General features: G+C 38.7%; 1 protein-coding gene across 3 annotated transcripts in view; it reads left to right on the top strand.

The window, feature by feature from the left end:
* LOC121320400 (roundabout homolog 1-like) overlaps positions 1–26,878 on the top strand; it is a 389,786-nt gene that overhangs the window by 172,079 nt on the left and 190,829 nt on the right. Inside the window, exon 1 of one of the 3 annotated variants that reach the window (XM_041258687.1) lies at positions 23,168–24,130. The exons of the other annotated variants lie outside the window; for them this stretch is intronic. Coding sequence (XP_041114621.1) covers positions 24,073–24,130 — 58 coding nt within the window. The 5' untranslated portion in view covers positions 23,168–24,072. Of the gene's footprint in view, positions 1–23,167; positions 24,131–26,878 lie in introns of those variants that run through there. 3 annotated transcript variants of the gene reach the window in all.

The following is a 26,878-nucleotide window of genomic DNA, read 5'->3' as shown; positions in this document are numbered from 1 at the left end:
AACCACTGAGGAGGGATGTACATTTGCATTAGTTTTGCTGAATTATGAATTTTAGATTACACACTAAAATTCATTAAAGACAAATGCATGTTGGGGCATTTTAAATGCTTTATAATTATACTCTAATAATTTTACGTTAAAGTCCCATACCATTTGTTTGCTCATTTTAATTAAATTGTGTTGCATGTCCTCTGGCTCATACTGAAAGAAGTCTCAGAATGATATGTTACCATGGTTTCCCCCCTTCTCTCAGAAAGCTTGCTTCAGCACCTCACAAGATAAGCGCCTGAAGAAACATCAGCTAATACTGACATTTCTCCCTCTGGTGGACTGTCATGAATGGCTTTAGTGGTGCGTGTGGGTGGTGACGTCAGGTTCAGGAAGCAGCGCAAACACAAATGATAGGGGGCTGAAACTGCCAAAGCAGTATATTTATTTAATAATAAAGCAAAGATTTAAAACAAAACACAACAAAAGAAAAGGGCACATTGGCCAAAGTAAATATAACCCAGACTATTTTAATTCTTCTTATCAAAGATGATTACCTTGTTCACTGGCTGGTAGCATTTGTTGTTTCTCTCTTTAATTCTCCTCACAACTCTCTTCTACTCTGAGCACGGAGTTGGGCTTTTATACTGTCGCTGGAGACTTAATTACCCATTACATAATTACCTTATTAAGGCTCCAGCCACATTCCCACGAGCTACTTAGGATGGGGGATTCAACCCATCCATGACAACCACGTTGTTTTCGACGGTCTCAAATAATAAATAATGTCGTGCGGCTTTTGTCTGTTCGCACACAAATACAATTTAATATAATAACAACAACAATACAGCAATAATAAAAGCACCTTGCCACATAGACCTATATGACATTGCATATTAAAATGATTTTAAAAGCATGCTGTTCCTTGAAGCTTGTAAATTAATGCATGGAGTAACTTTGTTGTTTTGAAAAAAATGATGTACAACAAACTGTAAACAAAAACAAATGTACTGTTATAAAATTGTTGTGGGCTTAAACAAAGTTGTCTTTTAAATCTAGAATGTCACATGTATAAATTAAGTTTGATTCTTCTGAGCGGATTTGCTCAAGAAATGTATGTGTGCATAAACTTTTAAAATAATAAATGCTGGTGTTTGACATGTTATCACTTAGCCAGGAGATGGACTTTAATTTAGCAGACTCTATCTAATACATGCATCTCAGATAATCATGGTGTGTAAATAATACAGAGTGACTCCGCCACAAAATTCAACCTGACAATGTCATTAGACCTTAGAAAATGCAAAGACATGCTTTGGTGGAAACAGATTTTAAATGTAAATGACACATGGCCTAAGTCACTAGTTCTGAGGCCTGATATTGCATTTCAAAAGTATTTTTTAACAAAGCTCAGTAGTGTTGAAATGTCTGTTAAATGTCTGACCTCTGTTGTTTAAAAAAAAAAAAAAAAAAAAAAAAAACTGTACTGTCTGACAGAAGCCCAAAACATTCTGTAAACAAATCTGACATCATCTTAATTTCCAGTTCCCTTTCAATTCGAAAATAACCAGCAAGGTATGGGATATTGTTGTCAGGCAGTAGAATTGGCTGAGCTTTATAGCAAAGCTGCTGATAGGCCTCCGCGCGAGCTGACGTGTAAGCCTGCCCCCCTGGGAGCTTACTATATGCAGCGCGCGGAGACTCTCTTCCTCTTTTGCCTTCAACCTTTGTAGGACTTTGAGCTGGTAACTTCTCTCTGAGAGATTTACTTCCACTGATTGTACTCGACAGCCTTGAGCTTGAGAAGCTGGCTACCGCCCCTTCTCTGAGTTTAGTTCAGTGTTCGCTCCTTTGAGCATTATATATCCAGGACAACCTTGTACTTGGCTTGATTCATGCATCCTTCACAAAGACAAATCTGCCCGATTCCAGCCTTGCTGAAGCACCCCCAGATGAGTCCAATTTTCAGCTTTGCCCAACACCTGGTCGTCTAATGGTTAGACGGAGACCTGGAGAGGCCTACAAGCCACAGTGTCTCGCACCCACTGTGAAATGTGGTGGAGGATCGGTGATGATCTGGGGGTGCTTCAGCAAGACTGGAATCGGGCAGCTTTGGCATGAATCAAGCCAAGGTTGTCCTGGAAGAAAACTTGCTTCCTTCTTCTCTTTTGCCGTTGGTCGCTGTGGCAAAGTGGTTTGTAGTGCTCCGGTGTATAGGTGATTTGAGGTGCTCCAACAAAGGACAAACACTAAGTTTACCAGTCAGGTTTCTTTTAATGCCCTTTAAACCGGGTTTCAAATAATAAAGCTGGCTCTACCCAGCAATGGGTATTGCCAGCGAAAACTGGACTCAAATAATAAAGCTGGCTCTACCCAGCAATGGGTATTACCAGCTACAAAACAAAGGAGTTGCAGTCCAGAAATAATAAACACAAAAACACATCTCCAAACTGGGTGCTCTGGTGCAGGTGAGGTGCTCTGAGTGCTGGTGCTCGTGAGCGTGCAGGTCCGGGCTTCTCGCTGCAGCTCCAGCTTCGTATCAGCCGTCTGGCCAAACAAACACAACATTTCTCAATGAACCCACACTTCATTCAAGGTTCTGTCCTTGTCTCCTCCCATTAACCAGAACAAAGGAGCCGATTACGGCGTCACGTCCCCCTAAAGTACCCTAAGCCCCGCCCCCTCCGATAGCTAGTTCAATCACGTCTCCTCCAATTCATGACTGAAACTTCGCTCACCGTACTAGGGCGATGACTCCAGGTACCGTAACGCCGCCCTCTTCCTGAATGGCCGGCTCCCGACTGTCCCTGGGATGAACTGCCCAACCATTCAGTAGGAAGCCCGCAGCTCCTGTTGTACAGTGCCCTCACCGGTCGAGAGGGAGATTGTTGATTCAGATTCATTCGCTCTCCGTCACAGTCGCTCAGTTCCTAGTCAAGATAGCCCAGCTAAACACACAGGCTCAAGGCAGGAGTATTGCATCCCTGGTAGTCGCCAGAAGGCAGCTCTGGCTCTCGCAGGCGAGAGTTCAAGAGCCTGACAAAGCCCCATTATTAGATGCTCCCATCACTCCGGGACACATGTTTGGCCCAGCGGTGGAGGAGATGCTACAGTACTCTGCTAAAGCCCGGGAGGCATCTCAGCAGATGGTGAAGATGTGACCGCATAAGCCCTTCCAGCCTAAGTGCCAACAGGAGCACCAGTAACGTAGAACACCACCGCAGCACCTACCGCGGCCGGGGGATGCTAAGACACCTCCTTCAGCTGCAGCAGCGCGCGGTCAGCCTACATTTGCAGGACTGCAGTGCGGAGGGTGGCTCCCTAAGGCAGGTGGCAGAACACATCCCCGTGGTTCTGGCCAGTCTCCTCACGAACGAGCGCAGCCAAAACAGCCCAGAAATCTTCAGGCAGCTGTTAACCCACCCCTACACTGTCCCACAGCTCCAGTTCTGGCAACAATGCACCTGCGGGTGTTATCGTTCAGGATGCTTACGCACAGGCACGTTATCCAGTCTGTCCGGCACGGCGACTGGTTCACCACCGTGGACCTGACAGATACGTACTTTCACGTTCCCATCCGCCCAGGTCACAGGAAGTATCTGCACTTCGCATTTCAGAGCAGGGTGTACGAGTTTTGTATCTTCCTATTCGGCCTGTCACTATCTCCTTGAACCTTTTCGAAGTGTATGGACACTATTCTAGCTCCTTTGCGGGCTCAAGGCATCCGACTACTGAACTACCTAGACGACTGGCTTGTCTGAGCGCCGTCGAAGGAGCAGTTGGCACAGCACACAGTGATGGTTACAGACCATCTTCAGCAGCTAGGTCTGAAGATCAATTCAGAAACCGCATCGTGCCAAGCCAACAGACTGAGTTTTTGGGTCTGCATCTGAACTCAGTGTCCATGGAAGCGACCCTGTCGACACAAAGAGTTGCCTCCCTGGAGTGGTGTCTCTCCCTATTCAGGTTGAGGGAAACAGTCAGCATGGAGCTGTGCCAGCGCATGCTGGGGTTGATGGCTGCCTCCTCGCAAGCCCTTCCCTTGGACATTACACCAGAGACCTCTACAGGCCTGGTTCAATGCCTTCTCGTTGCATCCATGGAGAGACAAACACCGCAAGTTGACGGTATCTTGAACCTGCTGGAAGGCACTGCGCTGGTGGAAAGTTCCGTCGAATGTCAGCCAGGGCATGCGTTTGGGTCCCATTTTCCGAAGGGAGGTCTGGAATGGCAGTCTGGAATGGCTCAGGGACCCAGCGGTTCACCTACCGGGCAGAGTCAGTTATGCAGCAGATCTCCTATCCAGAGAAGGCCCTCTTGCAGGGGAATGGCATCTCCACCCTCAGGTGGTAGGGTGCATTTGGGAATGGTTCGGCATAGCGCAAGTAGATCTCTTCGCTTCTTGAGAGACCACGGACTGCCCCTTATGGTTCTCGGTGAGGGACCTCGACAGCGGTGTCTCTCCCTATTCGGGTTGAGGGAAACAGTCAGCATGGAGTTGTGCCAGCACATGCTGGGGTTGGTGGCTGCCTCTTCGTAAGCCTTTCTCTTGGGCTTATTACACCAGAGACCTATACAGGCCTGGTTCAATGCCTTCTCGAGACAAACACCGCAGGTTGACGATATCCCAAACCTGCTGGAAGGCACTATGCTGGTGGAAAGTTCCGTCGAACATCTGCCAGATCGTGCGCTTGGGTCCCATTTTCCGAAGGGAGGTTGTCACCACTCGACAGCCCCCTAGATGTCGATGCACTGGCTCACGAATGGCCCCCAGGGCTCCTATATGCGTTTCTACCGATTCCGATGCTCCTCGCCTTCTTAGAGAAGGTCAGGGTAGAGCAAGCGACAGTGATCCTGGTCACTCCTCGGTGGCCTCAGAGGATATGGTTTCCAAGCTTATTATCCCAAGCCGAAGGACGGCTTTGGCACCCGAACCCCAAGCTCATGCAACTATGGGCTTGGCCCCTGAACGGAAGCACCTGTCAGCCTTAGGGCTTTTGACGGCGGTGATTTCGACCATTCAGAGTGCTAGAGCGCCCTCTACTTGGTCGCAGTATACGTACATGTGGCAGTTGTTCCAAGATTGGTGTCTGGCGGGGGGCCATGACCCAATATCTTGTCCTATGACAGTGATATTGCAGTTTCTACAGAAACTGTTAGATGAAGGGAAATCTCCCTCTACACTTAAAGTGTATTTAGCCGCCATATCAGCTTGCCATGTACGCATTGACGGGTTATCACCAGGTTGCCATTTTCTGGCATCGCAGGTCCTTAAGGGCGCAAGACGTTTGCGACCTCCGAGAACGACCAGTTTACCATCATGGAGCCTTGACGTGGTGCTAGAAGCCCTTACCAAGGCACCATTCGAGCCTCTCCACACTGTGGATATGAAGCTCATGTCTATTAAAACCGCGTTTCTGCTGTCAGTGGTATCAGACAAACGTGTCAGTGAGTTACATGCACTGTCAGTGCATCCATCATGTACTCGCTTCGCAGGAGACGGTTCTAAGGTCTCTGTGCGCCCAAATCCAGCCTTTTTACCAAAGGTCATATCCCCGTTTCACATGAACCAACCAGTCGAGTTGATGGCATTCCATCCTCCTCCTTTTTCTTCCCCAGAGGAAGAACGGTCACACATGCTCTGCCCCTTGCAGGCATTGAGGTGTTATATTGACCGTACAACGACTGTGAGGCAAGCAGAACAGTTGTTCATATGCCATGGTTCTAAGAACTTGGGTCAGCCGTTGTCTAAACAACGCCTTTCCCATTGGATAGTGGATGCTATTAAATTAGCTTATGAATCTGCAGGCCTTTCACCACCAGGGCAGTTGAAGGCGCATTCCACTAGGGGTATGGCGACATCCTGGGCCCTTTTTAGAGGGGTGCTGGTGTCTGACATTTGCGCGCCAGCCAGTTGGGCTACACCGCATACTTTTATGAGGTTTTACAGAATAAATGTACTGGATTCCTCTGCTCCACTATTTGGAGCATCTGTACTACACTCTATGGCACCTCAGGATGCCAATATAGTGTCGTCCCTTGCGACGGCTTGGGTACACCGTTCCCATACCTTGATGGTTATTTTCGAATTGAAAGGGAACGATAGGTTGTGGATGCAACCCCGGTTCCCTGAAAGAGAAAATAACCATCAACCAGCGAGGTCGCTCCGGAAGCCTTCACGGCCTGAAGAGCAAAAGAGGAAGAGAGTCTCCGCGTGCTGCGTATAGTAAGCTCCCAGGGAGGCAGGCTTACACATCAGCTCGCGCGGAGGCCTATCGGCAGCTTTGCTATAAAGCTCAGCCAATCCTACTGCCTGACAGCAATATCCCATACCTTGATGGTTATTTTCTCTTTCAGGGAACCGGGGTTGCATCCACAACCTATCATTAGTCAGTCTTAGTGGTGTATGTTTATTGACAAAATAACATTGGCTGACATCACAATGTGGTACATTTTACTGGAAAGGAGTACCAAATTACACAATTTTGACCACCAGAATGCCAAACCTGCCCCATTTCTGACATTTTATTCATTATTAAAACACTTACTATAAAGTTTTAAAAATCTGTACCATTGGAATACCACTATAACACCACAATACTACCCTGAACAAACACTGACAGCACATGAGTACAAACAATCCATGCCAGCTGTCCCGATGACTTGGTACAGATGGAACTTTGTCACTGAAATGGATTACTAGTGTGTATTGATTCATATCATTGTGATATGTTGTCAAAATGTCAAAATATGAATATTATACCACTGAGGTACTGCACAGTACCATTCTAGCAAATGGAAAAACAAGATAGCTGACCTTTTGCAACCATTGGCGCCTGCCTTGTTATTGAAGATAATTTGATAACGGTTGGTCTTTATTTTAAAAAAGCCATTAAAACTCACACATTGCTCCACAAAAAAAGAAAAATTGTGTTATGCGTAAAAAGTTGAAATGTCATTTCAACCAGTTTTTAAATGTCCTTTCAACAATGATGTCAGCCAATGTTAGTCCTTTGTTTGCAGTAGCTAAAAACAGTTCTCTCAGTAAGAGTAGCAAACCCACACCCTTTAAATAAACCCTGTTATCTAAATGCAGACATCAAAGAGGGCAGATATGCAGTAAATAATTCACAAAACATTCAGCCTTCATGGGATAAAAAAAACAAAACAAAAGCATAGTACTGTATAAAGCCATAGCACAAAACTTTTTTTTTGAGGCAGCTGGGCAACACACCGGCTTGATGTCCTCACTTATAATGGGCCAATGCATATTTAATTAGTCTCAATAGAAAGGAAATGGCTGAACAAATGCAAATATATTCAGCAAACGCAAGCAGGCGTAAAAACTGCTGCCTGTTTATCGCATGTTTTGTTTTCTGAAAGGGGGATCAATTCTTTGGAGAATAGAGCATCAAGCACCACTTTGTCAACTGGAGACGGTCTTTATTTCAAAAAGCTGCTCCTAGTATTTCAGAGTCAATCAAGACAAAATTACTTTTAGTGTACTGGTTTGATTTGAGTTCCTGGATATATTGCTATATATATTATTAAGTTATGACACATGTATTTGTAAAAGAATTCTAAAGTAGTCCACTGTTTTACTCTGCAATTGCATGGAGATACAGTGTAATTTACTATTGCTTCACCTCCAAGTAGAAGCAGCAGCACGTACACATATTCAGAACCATACAACCATTCAGAAAAACAATCAATACATGTGTGAGACTTCCAGAGGGTCATTGTCAAAGCTTTTTACTCAAAAGCATATTATTTTTTTCAACACAAAAAAACAAGCTTTAAAGTTGCAAAATGAGGTACCTACCCATACTAAAATGCCTTAAATTAGAAACCAGATGTGTTTATTTCTAATGGCGAGTTCAAAACCCTCCTGTGGAAATTAGCCTTTGCTTGTTAAATCGACATTATTAACTGGTATTTACATATTGAACCACAAACAAGTACTTCACCATACGACAGCAGGCAGTCCTTTCTCACCAGTGAGCCTATAAAATTAGGCATCTCACTGGGGAGCTCTACAAACCCTGTCAGGGCAGGGCTTTAAACACAGGTCCTTGTTGTGCTTGTTAGCTGAGCATCCCCCTTCTCCAGTGTCTGCTGAAGCCTGCAATGAGGCAGGCCCAAAAAACTTGTTACCAACACATCTACAGTTCACAGACTCTCAAAAAAGGGCACACAAGGGGTGAGATTAAGTGGCCCGCCCCTGAAACAGAACCCCAACTAGCTGACAGAGCTATGCATTGTGCATTCAACCAGCTATCTCTTTCCACAGTACAAGAACATAAATGTTTTGGGGGGCTTTTATAGAGCATTTTACTAACATAGCCACATGCTGTCAGAGGAGTGTGGGAACAGCTTCCAGAGACAACAAGCATGCCCTTTAGAACATAGGTTGGGTTCTGTGTTATTCACTGTACAGACAGCAGACTCACATTTTAAAGTGTGTATTTACTCAACATTAAACATAATACACTTTTATTACAATGTGTTGGTGGGTGAAACAGCTTAAATTGTATTGAAGTAAAATAAAGAGGCATTTTTTATGTCATTTAGTAATTACTGTACTGTAACCATTAAAACTGATCCAGCTTACATTATCTCATTAGTTACTGTCCACTTATATAAAAAGTGTGTGTGTCTCTGAAAGGATGCTTTTGTTGATCCCTGTTTTAATGATTTGCTTTTGAATTAATTCTTAAAAATGCAAGATAGCCTAAAAATCGGTATCTTTGAAACCTTTAAAGGTAAATAAATCTGAGTTTATTTTTTTCAGGTGGTCCATAGGCCTGTCCGGCATGTACCATAATATCATACTGGCATGAGTTTGGAAATGGATTTAAAGGTATTCACACACTGATGCCTTTGTTTTCCTTTCCTATTCAAGCACTGCCAGTATTTTTGAGTCAGAGCGTCACACTTCAGCTGATATGTTCCTAATCATATTTACCCTAAAAGAATTAAGTTGGCTTAATAAAAACAGTACTAAACAAATAGCCCCTCCAGCAAAACAGTCAATTGTCTTTGTTTTTTTTTTCTAAGGATGTTTAAGACAGTGTGATGTGAATGAAAACCATTAAATAGCATTAGTCAGGGAGCAAAAATGTGGGTTCAATCACCTCTACTTTGGTAGCTGGTGGATTTGTATAGACCCTGTGTGTCTTCAATACGGATATCAGCATGGTACCTTCAAGGTTTCCCTTTCATTAAAAAAGCAACACTTGCTTGAATATTTAAGAAGAGAATTATCTATAAAAATGGGGTTCTGTGTCTTTATCATGAGCCTTTCTACAGAGCCCATAAAGAACGTGTATTTTTCCTTTGCCATGGTGCAGAGGGATTATGATAGCTGCACAGCTATGAAGGAGAATGGTCTCCAGCTCAGGAAATGTTGTTGCTTTTCTTTAAAGATGGCTGGTAATCAGTGTTGCAATTGGACCTTGTAACTATGCACTGGAACTTAGAGTGAAATGCAGATTGTGGGGAACATTTTCATTCTTCAGTTTCTGCTTGGGTTTGCTGTGTCTCACAAAACATGGGGCCACAAGTTTGCAACTGCACTGGGGTAAACGCTCTGCGGCATCTCCGCTTGAGAACCGGTTGGTTCCTGTGCCTTTAAAGGCCATTGGCAGCAGAGGTCTCAAATGTGAACATCCACATGTCTGTAAGTAGTTTCAGTTTTCTGAATTTCTACAACCTTTGGTTTCTTAACATGAGCTGTGCAAATAAATAAACATGTATAATAACATCAATAAGAACTATAGTTTTCTATTAAATCATGTGCAACTGTCAAAATAAAATAGTATTAAAGTTCTGGTTGGAAAAGGTGCTTGGTAGCGTGCTTATACTTACCAGTACCTGCTTCTACTCATTTTTGAATGGAGTATAGCCACAATGGGTTTTGTTATTGTTATTGTAAGGCTGACATGTTTTAAGTATCAATCAATGGTAGTATTATGGATCCCAACCTAATCATATTTGAAAGCATTTCATGATGGTTTTTAAAGTAATTTTCTACCATGCAAATTTAGATTTAAATATGATATATATATATATATATATATATATATATATATATATATATATATATATATATATATATATATATATATATATACAGTGCCCCGTCTGATTTTCTGCATTTTTGCATGTTTTTGAAACTGAATCTTATCAGATCTTCAACCAGAATCTAATATTAGATAAAAGGGGTCCTGAGTGAACAAATAACACAACATTTTGATACTTATTTAATTTATTTATTAAAGAAAGTTATGCAACACCCAATGCACCATGTGAAAAAGTAATCGCCCCCTTAGACTCAATAACTGGTTACGCCACCACTAGCACCAATAACTGCAACCAAACGCTTCCTGTAGTTATTGATCAGTCTCTCACACAGTGCCGTGGAGGAATTCTGGCCCACTCCTTCATGAGGAACTGCTTCAACTCAGTAACATTTGTGGCCATTCCAAAACTTTACATTTGTTGTTCTTCAACCATTCTGATGTAGACTTGTGTGTTTCGGATCATTGTCTTGCTGCATGACCGAGCTGCGCTTCAACTTCAGCTCATGGATGGATGGCCTGACATTCTCCTGTAGAATTCCCTGATACAGAGCAGAATTCATGGTTCCTTCAATGATGGCAATCCCCAATTGAGTTTTTTGCTGTGGAATGCAGTGTTTGGTTTTCGCCAAACATAACTGGACCTATCTTGGCCAAGATGTTCCACTTTTGACTCATCTGTCCATAGAACATTGTTCCAGGACTCTTGAGGATCACCCAGGTGCTTTTTGGCAAACTTGAGACGAGCATTCATGTTCTTCTTAGTGAGCAGTGGTTTCCGCCTTGTTACTCTGCCATGAATCCCATTCTTGCCCAGTGTCTTTCTGATGGTGGAGTCATGACCACTGACCTTAGCCGAGGTAAGAGAGGCCTGCAGGTCCCTGGATGTTGTTCTAGGGTTCTTTGTAACTTCCTGGACTATTTTATGCCTTGCTCTTGGAGAGGTTTTGTCAGGATGGCCACTCCTGGGAAGATTCACTGCTGTCCCAAACATTCTCCATTTGGACAATATGGCTATGACTGTGGTTTGCTGGAGCCCCAGAGCCTTAGGAATGGCTTTGTAACCCTTTCCAGACTGATAGGCATCAACATTTTTTTTCCGGAGGTTTTCAGGAATTTCTTTTGATCGTGGCATGATGTACCTCTAGAACCTGTGTGCTGACAACTTCACTCTGATGGTATGTGCCAAAGTTAATCAGATTTATATTGGGCAGGGCTGGCCCAAATCAGGCCTGATTGTTAACCAATGTATTTAAACAGCTGACCCTAATTATCCCTTTAATTGGGTTGAGTTAACTAGGGGGACAATAACTTTTTCACACCTGAAGATTGCATGCTTGATTACATTGCACATCAAACAAATGAAAGAAGCACCAAACTTTGGTGTCATTTTTTTTTTTTTTGTCAGACCCTCTATATACCGCTACAACCCACAAAAGATCTGACCAAATTCAATGTGAAAAATGTGCAAAAATGCAGAAAATCAGACAGGGGGCAAATACTTTTTCACAGCACTATACTATATATATATATATATATATATATATATATATATATATATATATATATATATATGTGTGTGTGTGTGTGTGTGTGTGTGTGTGTGTGTGTGTGTGTGTATTATAGAATATATATATATATATATATATATATATATATATATATAATATATGTATTTTTTATATTACATTTTTTGTTATTACAGGACACGGGGAATTGGTTGAAGTGCTGGCACAGTTATACTATTCTAAATGTTATTTTAATAATAACACAAAGACTTTATGTTTCAACTCTATTTAAACACACACACCTATTACATCATAGTGCTATATGAGTTTTAATTACAGGCTTGAGAGCTTAAATAACTATTTTATATACATTTATCTAGTGAGTTATTTAATATTATGGACTGATTTTCCACTTGAAAATATATTTAAGGTTCTAATATGCGGTGTTGGCGCATATCCCAGAATGGTACTGCCATTTGTCTTGCTTGGTACAAATTACATTTTGACTAGCACTGTCAAAAAGATTTTAGATTTACTGCCCAAGTGGCACATGAAATAAAAGAAGTATCGACCATTGTTTTAGCTACCTGTCATTATACAAGTCAAGAAATGTTGATATTCCTTTTAAACTGTACGTGTACACAAAACACGTGCAAAAATGAGCCTCTACAAATATTTATCAATGACTTGCAGTCAAAATATTTGTCAAAAAATGTACTAGTCTCTTCTTGTATTTCTGTATGTGTTGTTTTCTTGCCGCTACTGGGATAAAGGTATTGCCATGTTCAGATAAGGCACACATCTTTATAGTGGCGTGCCCCATACAGTTTATAAAATCCTCATTTTAAAATATCAACTCTATAGACATTTCATGCAAAATTCAATGTGCGTAACAAAAACACTTTATCCTATTTTCCATGTTTGTTTTGCTTTTCTGAAGTGCAGTGGAGTGTGCAAATGAAACTCATAATATCCTGCTGCTGTAAGTACTGACAAAGTATAGTTTGTTTTATTTTTTACTAAAACATTCATATGTGACACAGCAGCTTCAAATTGTATTATCAAGGATTAGAAATGATTACAATACGGATCGGTACAAAAACAATGGAGATTCTCAGCACAAACGTCTGTGAATTAACACTTTTGGTGATGATATCAAAATGACGATATTCTATACCCAGACATGCAAATACTGTTCATTTTGCAGATGTAATTAATTGTGATACAGATTGTTAGTGTCAAAGCTATTATTGAATTCCTTTGAATTTCAGATGCCCTCGAATTTAAGATATAGCCCACATCTCCCCACCCTCAATTTGAAAAATAAAACATCAAATAAATATGCATTTACAAAGATTCGACCTCAGTTACTGCCATCTGCTTTCACACAGAGCATTACAGTTATGTGCTGCTTCTCATTTCCAGTCGTGATTACTCACGTCTGTTTTTCTCCCAGTTTGTCAACTCTGATATTGCTTGGCATGTCAAAAAAAAATACGGGGTTCTGATCAGCATTTCTGATCTGTCCAAGCTGGTACTGTTTGTTAGAAATGCTGAAATTGTAATAGTTTCTCTTTGAATTTCTCAGAAAGTCTTTTCTCGGCAGTAAGTCACGTTGCTGTTTGTGTATTCAGGTAGTCACATCCTTTGTAAGTGATTTTAGTACACGCATCACTACTGTACTCTATTGAAGGCCATCTGGATCAAAAAAGTGAAATTTAGCACATGTTTCAAATATTTAGTACACATTCTAATTTTACTTTTACTTTCAATTCATTAGAACCAATGAATTGAAAGAAAAAGTATGTGTAATAAATTATCCAATTAAAAGTCGCCTCACATCTGCGATTCCCGCCCAATTTGTGGCGGTATAAGGACTTGGCATTGGGTAAAGTCTAGCGAAAGATGGACAGAGCCAGACCCTCCGAGTATCAACCAGCGATTTCAGAGCCTTAGAAATTCCTTTAATTTAGTGGTTACCACAACGTAAGTAATATGTAATTTTAAACAAGTGTTGCTAGATATGACATTGTATCTAATACTAGCTATGGTAACTCAATATTTTAGTGTAAAACGGAAATTAATATAATTAGAAAATAAAAAACTGATTGTGTGCATTGTTACTATAAACTGAACCATGTCACAGTCAACATGTCTGTCTCAAGAAGTCGGCAGCACTCAGCACGTTTTTCCTTATTCATGATTTTTTTTAAGCGTATTTCATGTCTGAAATTAAAAAGAACTCTTGTAATTACACTGCATGACTGTAAAATGACCAGCCCCTACATAGGTACTACTGTGAAATGACCAGTAAAAAATGTGTAGCTAGTTTAGATTTATTTAGAACACGTACTATTTTATGTATTCTGAGTGGTCCAAATCAATGCGTGTCCTAGGTATGCGTTTTTGACCCAGATGGCCTTCCATAGTACTCAGATTTAACACACAGGCTATTTTTGACAAGCAAACAATGGTTCAAAAAGTGTGTCTTAAATTTGAAGGAATACAATATTTAAAGTTGTCCATAAAACACTCAAACAAATAAGATAATAACAAATAAGAAACTGGCACACAAATAATGTTTTACCCATGAGTTTAAGTAGGTTGGAAAAAATAAATACTATTGTATAATAGGTTTTATGTTCTCAATGCAGTTGATTTAATCTTGTAAGACTAAAAAGGCTGCAAGTGTGAAAGGCTAAACTATCTAATAACATCCTTCACTATAGTTCAGTGTTTCACAGCATGTAAACAGGGAACACACCAAACTCTTTAGAAGAGGCTCACAGGAACCAGACTTTAGAAAAAATATACCAAGGCTAACAGAACGAACAACATGTTTTGGTTGTTAAGTTTTGTTTTCACAGTTCTGGTTTGTAATTGTTTTACTGTCCAGGTTGGCAAAATCTGGTACTAGGTACTCACTTCTGGAAAACATGTTTAACTGTGCAGAATTATGTGCTGCTTTCAGCTTATATCCAATGGGGTGTCTAAGCTAAGATTTCATTTGAGAACTGATTTAAACTCAGGTTTGTGATTTAATCTGCGGTGTCATCTACTGTACAACTGGCATGGTGTAAAAGAACAGCATTGTACATATTGTGAGCAGAGCCATCAAATGATCTTTATGAAAATGTAGTTGTAGCAGGGCGAGATCTGTGCTGACTCTGCTGGCGTGTTCATAGTGCTGCAGGAAGAGGGCAGCAGTTGTCCAATACCTGCCTGCGAGTCACGGCAGTGGCATGGGGAGGTGGGAAAGGGGGTGTTTGGACTTTCCCTCTCTCTGAATGGCTGGGAGGCAGGTCTTGGGGAGATTGCTAGCCCTATAAGATAATGCTCTACTGTTTCCTCAGGTCTGCCCTTTTAGACACGCTGTATGTGCGGAAGCACTGGTCGAAGACCGAGAACCAGCTAGTATAAAGACACCAACCCACAAGCCAGACAGTGACAGCGGGGAACCCTTGGGCAGACCCCCAAAATATTGTTTAGAACAGGCAGGAAGCCGCTAGAGTAGGTCGGTGATTCGGGTTGTACGCGTAGCAGCGACCGGGATAACGCTGCCAAGTACAGCACCTTTTATTTGTAGTTTTATTACTGTTTTATTTTCCTTTTTCCTTTCGCCTTCTGTTTTCATTATTATTTTGAGCACCTGTGAGTGCACCCGCAGTTAATTTATTTACCAGCTTTGGTGTTCCCGTGGTGCTGTCTATCATCGTTGATAGACAGCCCACGGGCAACAGTGCCCTCTGCGGGTAAAAAGTGTACTTGCCGAAAATAAAACTGGACACTGGCATGGTGTTTCAGGTACATCTGTTCTGTCTCCTGTGTCAGTGAATTACCCACCACCCTTCCACAGTAGTGAATTCTGATCTGTCATAAGAACATAAGAAAGTTTACAAACGAGAGGAGGCCATTCGGCCCATCTTGCTCGTTTGGTTGTTAGTAGCTTATTGATCCCAAAATCTCATCAAGCAGCTTCTTGAAGGATCCCAGGGTGTCAGCTTCAACAACATTACTGGGGAGTTGATTCCAGACCCTCACAATTCTCTGTGTAAAAAAGTGTCTCCTATTTTCTGTTCTGAATGTCCCTTTTTCTAAACTCCATTTGTGACCCCTGGTCCTTGTTTCTTTTTTCAGGCTGAAAAAGTCCCTTGGGTCGACACTGTCAATACCTTTTAGAATTTTTGAATGCTAGGTCGCCACGTAGTCTTCTTTGTTCAAGACTGAACAGATTCAATTCTTTTAGCCTGTCTGCATATGACATGCCTTTTAAGCCCAGAATAATTCTGGTCGCTCTTCTTTGCACTCTTTCTAGAGCAGCAATATCTTTTTTATAGCGAGGTGACCAGAACTGAACACAATATTCAAGATGAGGTCTTACTAGTGCATTGTACAGTTTTAACATTACTTCCCTTGATTTAAATTCAACACTTTTCACAATGTATCCGAGCATCTTGTTAGCCTTTTTTATAGCTTCCCCACATTGTCTAGATGAAGTCATTTCTGAGTCAACAAAAACTCCTAGGTCTTTTTCATAGATTCCTTCTCCAATTTCAATATCTCCCATATGATATTTATAATGTACATTTTTATTTCCTGCGTGCAGTACCTTACACTTTTCTCTATTAAATGTCATTTGCCATGTGTCTGCCCAGTTCTGAATCTTGTCTAGATCATTTTGAATGACCTTTGCTGCTGCAACAGTGTTTGCCACTCCTCCTACTTTTGTGTCGTCTGCAAATTTAACAAGTTTGCTTACTATACCAGAATCTAAATCATTAATGTAGATTAGGAATAGCAGAGGACCTAATACTGATCCCTGTGGTACACCGCTGGTTACCACACTCCATTCTGAGGTTTTTCCTCTAATCAGTACTTTCTGTTTTCTACATGTTAACCACTCCCTAATCCATGTACATGTGTTTCCTTGAATCCCAACTGCGTTCAGTTTGAGAATTAATCTTTTGTGCGGGACTTTGTCAAAAGCTTTCTGGAAATCTAAATAAACCATGTCATATGCTTTGCAATTATCCATTATCGATGTTGCATCCTCAAAAAAATCAAGCAAGTTAGTTAGACACGATCTCCCTTTCCTAAAACCATGTTGACTGTCTCCCAGTACCCTGTTACCATATAGGTAATTTTCCATTTTGGATCTTATTATAGTTTCCATAAGTTTGCATATAATAGAAGTCAGGCTTACTGGTCTGTAGTTACCTGGTTCAGTTTTGTTTCCCTTTTTGTGGATCGGTATTACTTTTGCAATTTTCCAGTCTGTCGGTACCACCCCTGTGTCAAGAGACTGCTGCATGATCTTGGTTAGCGGTTTGTAAATTACTTCTTTCATTTCTTTGAGTACTACTGGGAGGATCTCATCCGGCCCAGGGGATTTGTTTATTTTAAGAGCTCCTAGTCCCTTTAACACTTCTGCCTCAGTTATGCTAAAGTTATTTAAAACTGGATAGGAACTGGATGACATGTGGGGCATGTTGTCAGTATCTTCCTTTGTAAAAACTTGTGAAAAGTAATCATTTAACATATTTGTTTTTTTTTTTTCTTCATCTACGATTTTGCCATTTGTATCTCTTAAACATTTAATCTCCTCTTTGAATGTTCTCTTGCTGTTGTAATATTGGAAAAACATTTTGGAATTGGTTTTAGCTCCCTTAGCAATGTTTATTTCTATTTCTCTCTTGGCCTTTCTAACTTCCTTTTTGACTTGCGTTTGCAGTTCTGTGTACTCTTTCTGCGTACTTTCTTTTTGGTCCTTTTTTAATGCTCTGTAAAGTGCCTTTTTTCGCTGAATATTTTTTTTAATTGATCTATTAAACCATTTTGGCAATTTAGTTTTACATTTAGATTTGTCTACTTTAGGGATATAATTGTTTTGTGCCTCTAGTACTACATTTTTGAAGAACAACCATCCTTCTTCTGTGGGTGTTTTCTCTACTTTACTCCAATCTACTTCTGTTAGTCTCTGTTTCATACCTTCATAGTTTGCTTTTCTAAAATTGTAAACCTTAGCTTTAGTCATTTCTTTTGGGGATTTAAAAAACACTTCAAATGAGACCATGTTGTGGTTTGAGTTTGCCAGTGGTTCTCTGACCTCTGTTTTAGTTATTCTATCTTCGTTATTTGAAAAGACTAAATCAAGGCATGCCTCCCCTCTAGTCGGTGCCTTCACAAATCATTTATCACAAGGAGCCTCTATCCACCTTGGTGTTAAAATGAGTGCTGGTAGTACACCACTATAAACAACTATGGAAGCTAATCTGGGGAAAAATGATGTTAAACCCCTGATGTGCCCATGGACTGTTGTCAAGTATCTTTGTCATTGTAATTTGCCAGTTTTTCATTGCTATTTCAACAAGCAAGTGTAATGGCTGTAAATACAAAATCGGAGCCATCATTGAAAAAGATCACCATTATCTATACCCACTGTATGCTGATGTAAAAATGTAGTCCGTTTGACAAACATATAGTCAAATAAATGCCTCCCTATGCTTCCAGATTCTGAGATTCTACATAACTTAAAGAATGCCCTTACTAGTTTCATAATAACTGCTTAAGCAGTTCTCTAGAGATATGTAAAATTTCAAAAGACAGACTCCAAGTACACCAGATTATGATACACTCAATAAAGAAGGAACTTTTCACAACTGGGTAAGCGGTTTTCTAGTAACAAGTAAAAATCTCAATGTGGTGTCCAGCTCCACTATACTGTAATCACTACAGTAACAACCAATATACTTTACTACTGAGGAAGTGCGTAATTGTTGTGGGAGAGGTCTCAATCCACAGTCTGTAAACTTGAGACAGCCTTTTAAGAGCGCTATCAAGGACCAATTGTTGTTTAAAAGACTGTAGCTTAATGTGTTTCATATTAAGGTTTGTTTGAGTATTTGTTTACAGATGAATTGGCTTTTAGGAATACCGAAATGGGAAACAGTGTTGTGTGCCCTGTGTGATGAGAGAGTTTAAGATGGGGGTCCTTCCTATGCCCCATTTGTGTGGTACGGATAAGTTCTTTTGCTATATGATTTGAGAAACACTTTACTGATCCAGACCAGAAACATGTCTTATCGTGTTGTGAGGTTGCTAATAGAAGAATGGTGCTCAGTGCCTCAAATAAAAAATAATATTTGCAGAACCTAAACTACCACCAGAGGATAGGTTTTCACGGTAATGATTTTATCCACTAAAAATGTTGCAGCAAATTACTAAGCAAATATTTGGTAAAAAAGATTTTTTTCCCCACAGATAAGTATTACTTAAAGTTGAAAAAAAAAAAGTGTGCATGGAAAACTCATAAAGGCCTTCCACTTCCACTGAAAAAGGAGTCCTTTGTGTGTCTGATTTGGCAAGATGCCTAATGCATATATATGGCTTTTCCTGGACATATTTAGTTCATAACTTCAGCTTAATTAAAAACTTTTGACAGCATACATTTAACATGTTATTACAGAAATATGTAAATTATTACAAGTCTATTTTCCCCCCCTTTTAATTTTTTTTTTTCAAAAACATGGCTAAGGTATTGAAATCCTAGCTCACCAAATGGTAGTTATTTTTTTAATCAAATAGATCAGAAGTTATGATTAATGGTTGTTAAACTGTTTATGAAATGTATACTTTTTTCTAGTATACAGAACTACTGAGGGTAGGGAATTGTACTGGTCTCATAACTATATTTATATAATCAACTGTTTGTGTGTTTTACTGCTATGTAACAATTTGGACATTTTCTTGTAATTGGTTTTATTTGTATTTTGTTATCTAATTTTGTATGTTTATAATTCGCAACAAATATTAAACATCATTGTAAAATTTTTAAAGGTGTAAACCTAAAGAAAAAAAATACTAGACACCACCAGCAGAGGGAGTACTTAACCCATTTATCTCTCACATTCATGTTTCCTAGTGTCAAATGTTAAAGCAGACGGTCCAATGCTGGGCTCTGAGCCACATGTAGCTCATTACACTCCATATTATTATTATTATTATTATTATTATTATTATTATTTATTATTATTTAGTAGTGAAGTATTCCATTTAGGCTCTTAATGGGTTTGAAAAAAATACAAGGTTGTCTTGTTGGCAGAAGGCAAAATCAAAATGCAATAAACAGACAGATTTAGCACACAGATATTGTAAACCTTCTTTGGTCAGCTTTTTAGTTTTATTAAATAAAATGAAAACATTCCTGACAGTAGCCTTTAATTATTAAAGGTTACTGTCAGAAATGTTTTTTATTTGATTTAATTTGTGTTTGTGATTTTCTGACTCTATAAGAGCCCACAGGTTGTTCGAATGTCTCTTCTAACCAAAACATCTGGGCAGATCTTTGTTTGAGCATAAATAGATCTTAAGCCAAAGTCATATTTGAATGCCTACATTTTACATCAGATACACACAGAGCAATAGTAAAAATGGTACCATGTTTGTGCTACTGCATTCAGTAAAGACAGCTAATAAGATAACTTGATATATTTCTATATATTTAGAAATCATCAGATTGGTATAACTTGTACTATTAATAATGAATTAACTATTAACAAAACATATACCACTGAAATGTTTAGCACAAAAAAAAAGATCTTAGAGGAAACTGCTGAATTCCTATATATTTTTCCTTTGACTACCACAAGGTGGTGCTGTAGTACTCCCGCTTCTTGGTTACTGCATTTTCTGTAGGCATTGCACTTAGCAATGACCACGTGCTAAATTACAGGAGAGATGTTTGCTTTACAATATTAAAGGCTTTGTTTCAACAACAACTGCGATAACCTTGTTTTTACAAGCAAAAGGATGTAAAACTGTATTGTAGCTTAAAGTTTTTTTTTTTTTTTTTGTTTGTTTGTTTTTTATAACTCACTTGACAGGCTCAGTAAATTCACATCCTGTCCACATTTATATACTTTGTTCAATTTTGTAGGATTCTACTAAACACGGTTAGTCTGGCTTTTTTTTTTTTTTTTTTTTTTGTGCTAGTTTAGTAAGGTTTTATTTTTTAATGTGTTGGCTTTTGAAACAACTGTAATCCCTTAACTGCTTTGCTATCTCTTACACTGTGTGAACACCTGTGATATGTAGCACACACTTTTGGATAAATGGACTACCCCTCACATACATTTGTTGATCAAATTGTTACACAGGTGGTGTCCCTGACACATTCTGTAATATATAAAAGCTTCTTCTCCCAGTTGCACATCAGGATCATTGTTTGCTTTGCTGTATAGTTCTGTATACAACTTCCCTTCATTTTATAGAATGTAAACACCTTTCAGACTTGTAACTTTCAATCAGTGCTGTCTTAAGCCCCTTTCACACTGGCGTGCTCTACCCGGGTCAGGACCTGGTGTCATGCGGGTCGGGTACGCGATTTCACAGTACTTTTGATAAAGCAGGGTTAACCTGGGTGACAGATGCAAGTACACAATGCGCGTGTCAATACTGTGGAAGTAGCTTCTACTGATGCTTCCATCCAAGCTTCTCTGGATTGAACCATCGGCCCAAATGTTGATTAGAGCAAATGTTTCTTCATCCCTGCTGCAATCTGGCCCATGCTGTGTCTCAAGCAACAAAAATAGGGCTAAACAGAATAAACAGAAAATTTCCTTGCGGAAGTGAAACCTTCATGCATGCATGGCTGTTTGTTATTGCGTCGGCTCACGAACTTCAGTCTGCATTTTGTCTCGCTCAACCTGGGTCAAAGTGTCTCGACCCACATTCTGAGATGGGTTGCTTGGGTCCGGACCCAGGTAGGAGTGCCAGCATGAAAGGGGCTTAAGCTGCCATAGTGGCCTCACATTCTGTTGACGGTGTTCTTGTAGATTTTTCTAATTTTGGTTCAGTATCATACAGTGTCATACATTTGTACATTTACAGCTATGGCCAAAAGCCTCACCTAGAATTTTAGAATTGGGACATACTTATAATCATAATTTAGATATTTTATTTAAAACCATATCAAAAACACTATAAAATGACATCTAAATTCTGCTGGGAGCCACAGTACAGTATTTCATATTAGATTTCAAAATGTCACATTTTCCAAATTTGTGTCAGTTTTTCATTAAGTATATTGAAAACTATGAAGCGGTATGCGATTTAATAAGTTAATGTAATATTATTCAGCAGGTTTAATTCAACTTAATGAAGCAAATTTAGTTAATTCTGTAGGGTGATGGTAAGCGTTTGGACATAGCTGTAGGTAAAACAAAAATGGTTTCAGTATAAAAGCACTGTGCCTGTATTGAATTTATTGTAGACTTCATATACAACTAGATCTTCATTGGGAATACATTGCTAATCTGATGTGCACAGTTTTAAATGTCAATCAAACCTTACCTTTAAAAATAAAACTTATTTTGGTGTAGCTGTATGGATAACAGTAAACCACAGGCTAGCAGACAACTGCAGTACTGGTATTGGTAGTCAGGAAAATGGATATTTGATTGTTTCATTAAAAGTAAGTCTTAGTTTGCTAAGTAAATTACAATCTGATATCAAGATGCGTTTCAGATCATCGCTAATCGCCCTTTAAGTTAATTGTAATTGGTTGATTAAGATGCTATTTTACCAGGCCATGCGGTATCTGGGATTAGGAATGCCAACGTGACAAAAACAGTGCTTATACAAAGTGCCCACGTTTCACATTTCGGAGACTTGAAGGTAGCTCTGTTGGAAATTCCAACACTGAACAAACCCGTTGCCAGCACAGCTGACAGCTCAGGTCCTGCTGTGGCGTGAAATGCGGGTTAAAAAATAAATAAATACAAATAAAGTGGTTGTCTCTACATTTTTTAATAACTGTACACATTTAATGATAGTAGTGATTTTGTGATTGTTTGAGAATTAATTTGTAAAGTAAATACAAAAACAGTTGAAAATGTATTGCATAAGATGGCTTTGCAGTGCACTACCACTATTTTATGTACAGTACTAGACTTTTCACTTAAAACATACGTAGAGTTAAATTCCGAGAGCACGTTGAATGCTGCTAGCATACTACTAAACACTTTCAATGAAAACTGAGTTGGTCAGGAGTCTGTTGGTTAAAAATATGTTACATTACAGTAGGTGATATGTGATTTCCACGGTGTGATCTATGTAGATTTACTTAGTTACTGTTATCCCGTGTACCTATAAATAAGGTTACCGGTATAATATATTTGTAGCTAAATATTTACGATATACTACGATATTCTATATAATATATATATATATATATATATATATATATATATATATATATATATATATATATATATATATATATAAATAATAAATAAACACATTGTAACGCTTTTATTACAGAAGTTGGGAAACCGTGTTACAAACATGTTGTTGACGTTGGAAATGCATAAAGGTTGACTTAAATGTTTTGTTTTTAACTTACATGGTAGTGCATTTCTGAAACTCCATCGTGCCCTTGTTAAAATGACTACGCAAATTTGTGGAATTGACTATTGATTAAAATCAGTCCAGCATGGAAGAGGTTAAGTTCCATCATTGGTAAAATCCATTGTTTAACATCAGAGAGGGGTAAATGGCTCGTACCATTGTACAATCCTCGCAGTCACCCTGTGAAACTGCCGTTTGTTTTCATTCCCCTTTGTGAGTCAGACGGGGTTAGACACCGAGATAATAAATAAATAAATAAATAAAATTACTCAGCAAGGGGAAAAATATTAGGGAACTGAGCACAAACCCTATAGTTAAACTGCAGCGGAGAAGAAAAAACAGATGCACTGAACGTCTGTTTCTGAACTGAAACGGAAAAGTTTCAGAATTGATGAGAATGCAAGGACTGACGTCTGGATTTTAACATTTTAAGTCTTTATTAACGTGTGTACTACAACAGTTTTGAGGAATCTGTTCAATTGGCATATTCCTTTTTTCTTAGAAAGAAGAGCATTGCGCTCAATCAAGTCTAAATTGAGACGATGTTCAAACTGCGCTAAGCATGAGCACAAAGTGTGACTGAACTGAGAAAAAAAAAAAAAAAACGTTCAAGAAACTTCAGAATTACCAGGAAAATGATGTGGCAAGCGACTTGGTATCGACTTTAGCCGTTTAAACTTGTTGGGCCAACTACTGCGTTCAGATGCACAGTATATTTGTAACCAGGACTGGAATATTTTTTATCTTTTTTTCCCCATAAATCTCACATTGAGAGATCCATCCCACTCACCAAAAAAACCTGTTGAGAATTGATTTATTTACTTAAAGACAGAGAAACAGATTTTGATTTTTAAAACACTTCAGCTTTATTGGCATCTGGGAAACGTCATCAAATTTGTTTCAGTGAAAATCAGCGGATTCAAATAATACATAACGTTTACTTCATGAGAACACGTGTTATATTTCTGTTTTAAAGTCTGAAAACAGGATTATGAAGGACCAGGCATCATTTTGCTTGCAGTAATTTGGGATTATAAAGTTCTGTTTTTTTTTTTTTTTTTTTTTTTTTTTTCCTATCAACCTTTTGAACAATGCCTGCATGTTTTATAGGAATGTACCTTGTGTTTGGATTCCTCAGTACTTGCTCAGGTATTTGTTTCCTTACTTTTTGCCATTCATTATTATTGGATTGTATTCTGATCTCACTTCATAATAGCTAGGTAAAGTATTTTTGTCTATTTAATACTCATAGACATTTGAGTGTTATCAACTGTAAACATCAATGTTATATTTTGTTTCTGGTAAAAATCAGTGTGTTCCCAGTCCGGCTCAAGAAATTGGTGTTCTCTTTAGTTTAAAATAAGACTCGAGGCTGATTTAATTTGAATTTACAGCGGTGCAGTACAGCATGACGCAGTGTTTGTAATTAGGAGTCTGTGTTTGAAACAATAGCCTATTACTATGTTAACTGGTAACTGTAATTAAACTCTATTATGACCGCGCGAGAGGAAACTATTCACTTTTGCTGTAGGATATGAATAACTTCCTTTGGTTCTTGGCTATAGCCGGACCCAGTAAATGCAGCGATATATTTTTGGGGTACATCATTGCATACTGGCCTTCTGAGAAAACCCTTACTCTGCTTTTGATGAATATAATAGATATATATATATATATATATATATATATATATATATATATATATATATATATATATATATATATATATATATATGTATATGTATATATATATATATATATCTATATATATAATATATATATATATATATATATATATATATATATAATATATATATATATCATCATCATAATAATAAAATAAACAGGAACTGTATCCACCTATCACACACAACCGCCCACCTCCTCCCGACAAGAGTACAGGCTGCAATTTAAACTTGTCAAGCTGGGCCATATGGAAACCCTCGTCTACCGTTTTTTAAAAAAAAAAAAAAAAAAAAAAAAAAAAAAATCCCTTTCTATTCGTGCTGTTGATGCAGTGCGCAGTTTCATTATTGAGATACATAACAGGTAGAGTTTTGAGAAATAAGAAACAAAGCAAGTAGCAATACTGTCACTGTACTCTGCTCGTGCAATTTACTGGGCTACTACTGGATCTGAAACGACATTAACAACCCGTAATATAGTGATAAGGCAGGCAAAAGGTAATTTAGTAAGTGTCTGGTAAGAGTAGTGATTATATGTTGTCATTGTTGTAAAAGTATGTAAATTAGATTGATTGATAAAACCACTGTTTAATGTTAATTGTATAAGGGTTCCAGCAATTAATACTGTAGGAGAAACAAAACTTCAATTAATTTCTAAAATGAATACGTTTCTGTCCCTACAACTAAAAGTACATTTGCTTTGCAGATACTGCATAAGCACATTTGACTGTACAAATGACACTTTGGAAACTGGGCACATTTTTAAAAGAGAAACCCATTCTGATGTTACAGAACTAACAATAAACAAATAGGTTGCTTGTAGGAGCTCTGCTTGGTGATTATTTAGGGGGAAAAAAAACGAGAACTGTTTAGTAGCTTTGAGATGTTACTGTTTTTAAGTTAATGGGCTCCTGGTTTCGTTTTAACTCTTTAATTAGTGTTGCTTATTAACATAATAAACTTAACATTCTCCCTGTTATTGCGAGACTCTTAGTATGTTGGATTTTCAGATGGTGCTTTGTGTTTTTAAATGGTTATAGTTCATAATTAGCTGGTAAGGCAAAGTCTGCATAAAAAGCTACTTCTAGTATGAAAACAAATCTTTTTACTGTGTTAGTTTTCAAACAAAAGCAATGATTCCTTAACTACTAACATTTTTTTTTTTTTAAAAGCCAGTAAATGGTATTTAATTTTATTATTATTATTATTATTATTATTATTATTATTATTATTATTATTATAGTACTTTGGCTCCATGACAAAATAACTACCATTAAAGAGCTTGTTGTAGGGAAAACATGCATGTTCATTTAGATTTGAGGCATGTTGCCTGACTTTAACTTAACAGCTTTTACACAAAGTACTTTTCACAATAGTGTGTACATGTGCTGGCTTTGACTGCACATAGTTTGGATTGGAGGTGTATAAAATTATAACCTACAACTACGTCTAGTAGAACAGAGTACTGAATTCTAGTAGGACAAATACTGTATGTGAGCTAATTGGCACAGTGGAGACCTATTAGCCTAATCTGTGATACAGGTGAAGCTATTCAGTAGATTAAATTCTATGCAGCAGTTTTGTTATCAGGATGACTAGTTTAACTGAAGTTCACTTTACCCGATTTGTGAAAGCAGAATAAACAAAAGGAAAATCTCATCAACATTAAAGAAATGGCAAAACTTTTAGAGGCAGTTTGCTCAGAGCCAATGTAGCCCCTCTGTGTCCACGTTTATTCACGTGTGTAGAGAGGTGTCAGTAGAATAATAAATGAAGGAAGAGGAGATTACTACAGAGATTAATGGTCATTAGTTGGTGTTTGATATGGTTTTGTGCTTTGGGTTCTTATCATGTCTGTAGATAACAGACAGACCAGAGCGAATGGGAGTGCTGATAGCTGCAAGGTTCACAGACCATCGCCTTCAAACTTTTCAGTTTATTTAAAGGTGCGGTTTCCAACCATCATTTTCAGTTGTAATGGTAAAATATTACTTCTCCTTCTTCTATAGTTTAGCCACCTTTGCTCTATTCATAGCAGAAAGTAGCTGCTTGTTCTCAGTTTTGGTATGCATTCTCCAAAGGTAGTTGAAACTAGGATCACAAGCCTGCTTATCCCCAAAGCCTGCTACATACACTAGTAGGTGTAGGTGGTTATACATTGTATCTTAAGGTCCTGGTGTTGCTGAAGTAGCCAAAAAAAGAGTACCCAGTT

The sequence above is a fragment of the Polyodon spathula genome, chromosome 9 (genome assembly GCF_017654505.1).
Source record: "Polyodon spathula isolate WHYD16114869_AA chromosome 9, ASM1765450v1, whole genome shotgun sequence".
Classification (NCBI taxonomy): Eukaryota; Metazoa; Chordata; class Actinopteri; order Acipenseriformes; family Polyodontidae; genus Polyodon; species Polyodon spathula.
Note: the sequence above shows the minus strand (reverse complement) of the source record. Positions and strands in the feature narration are given on the sequence as shown.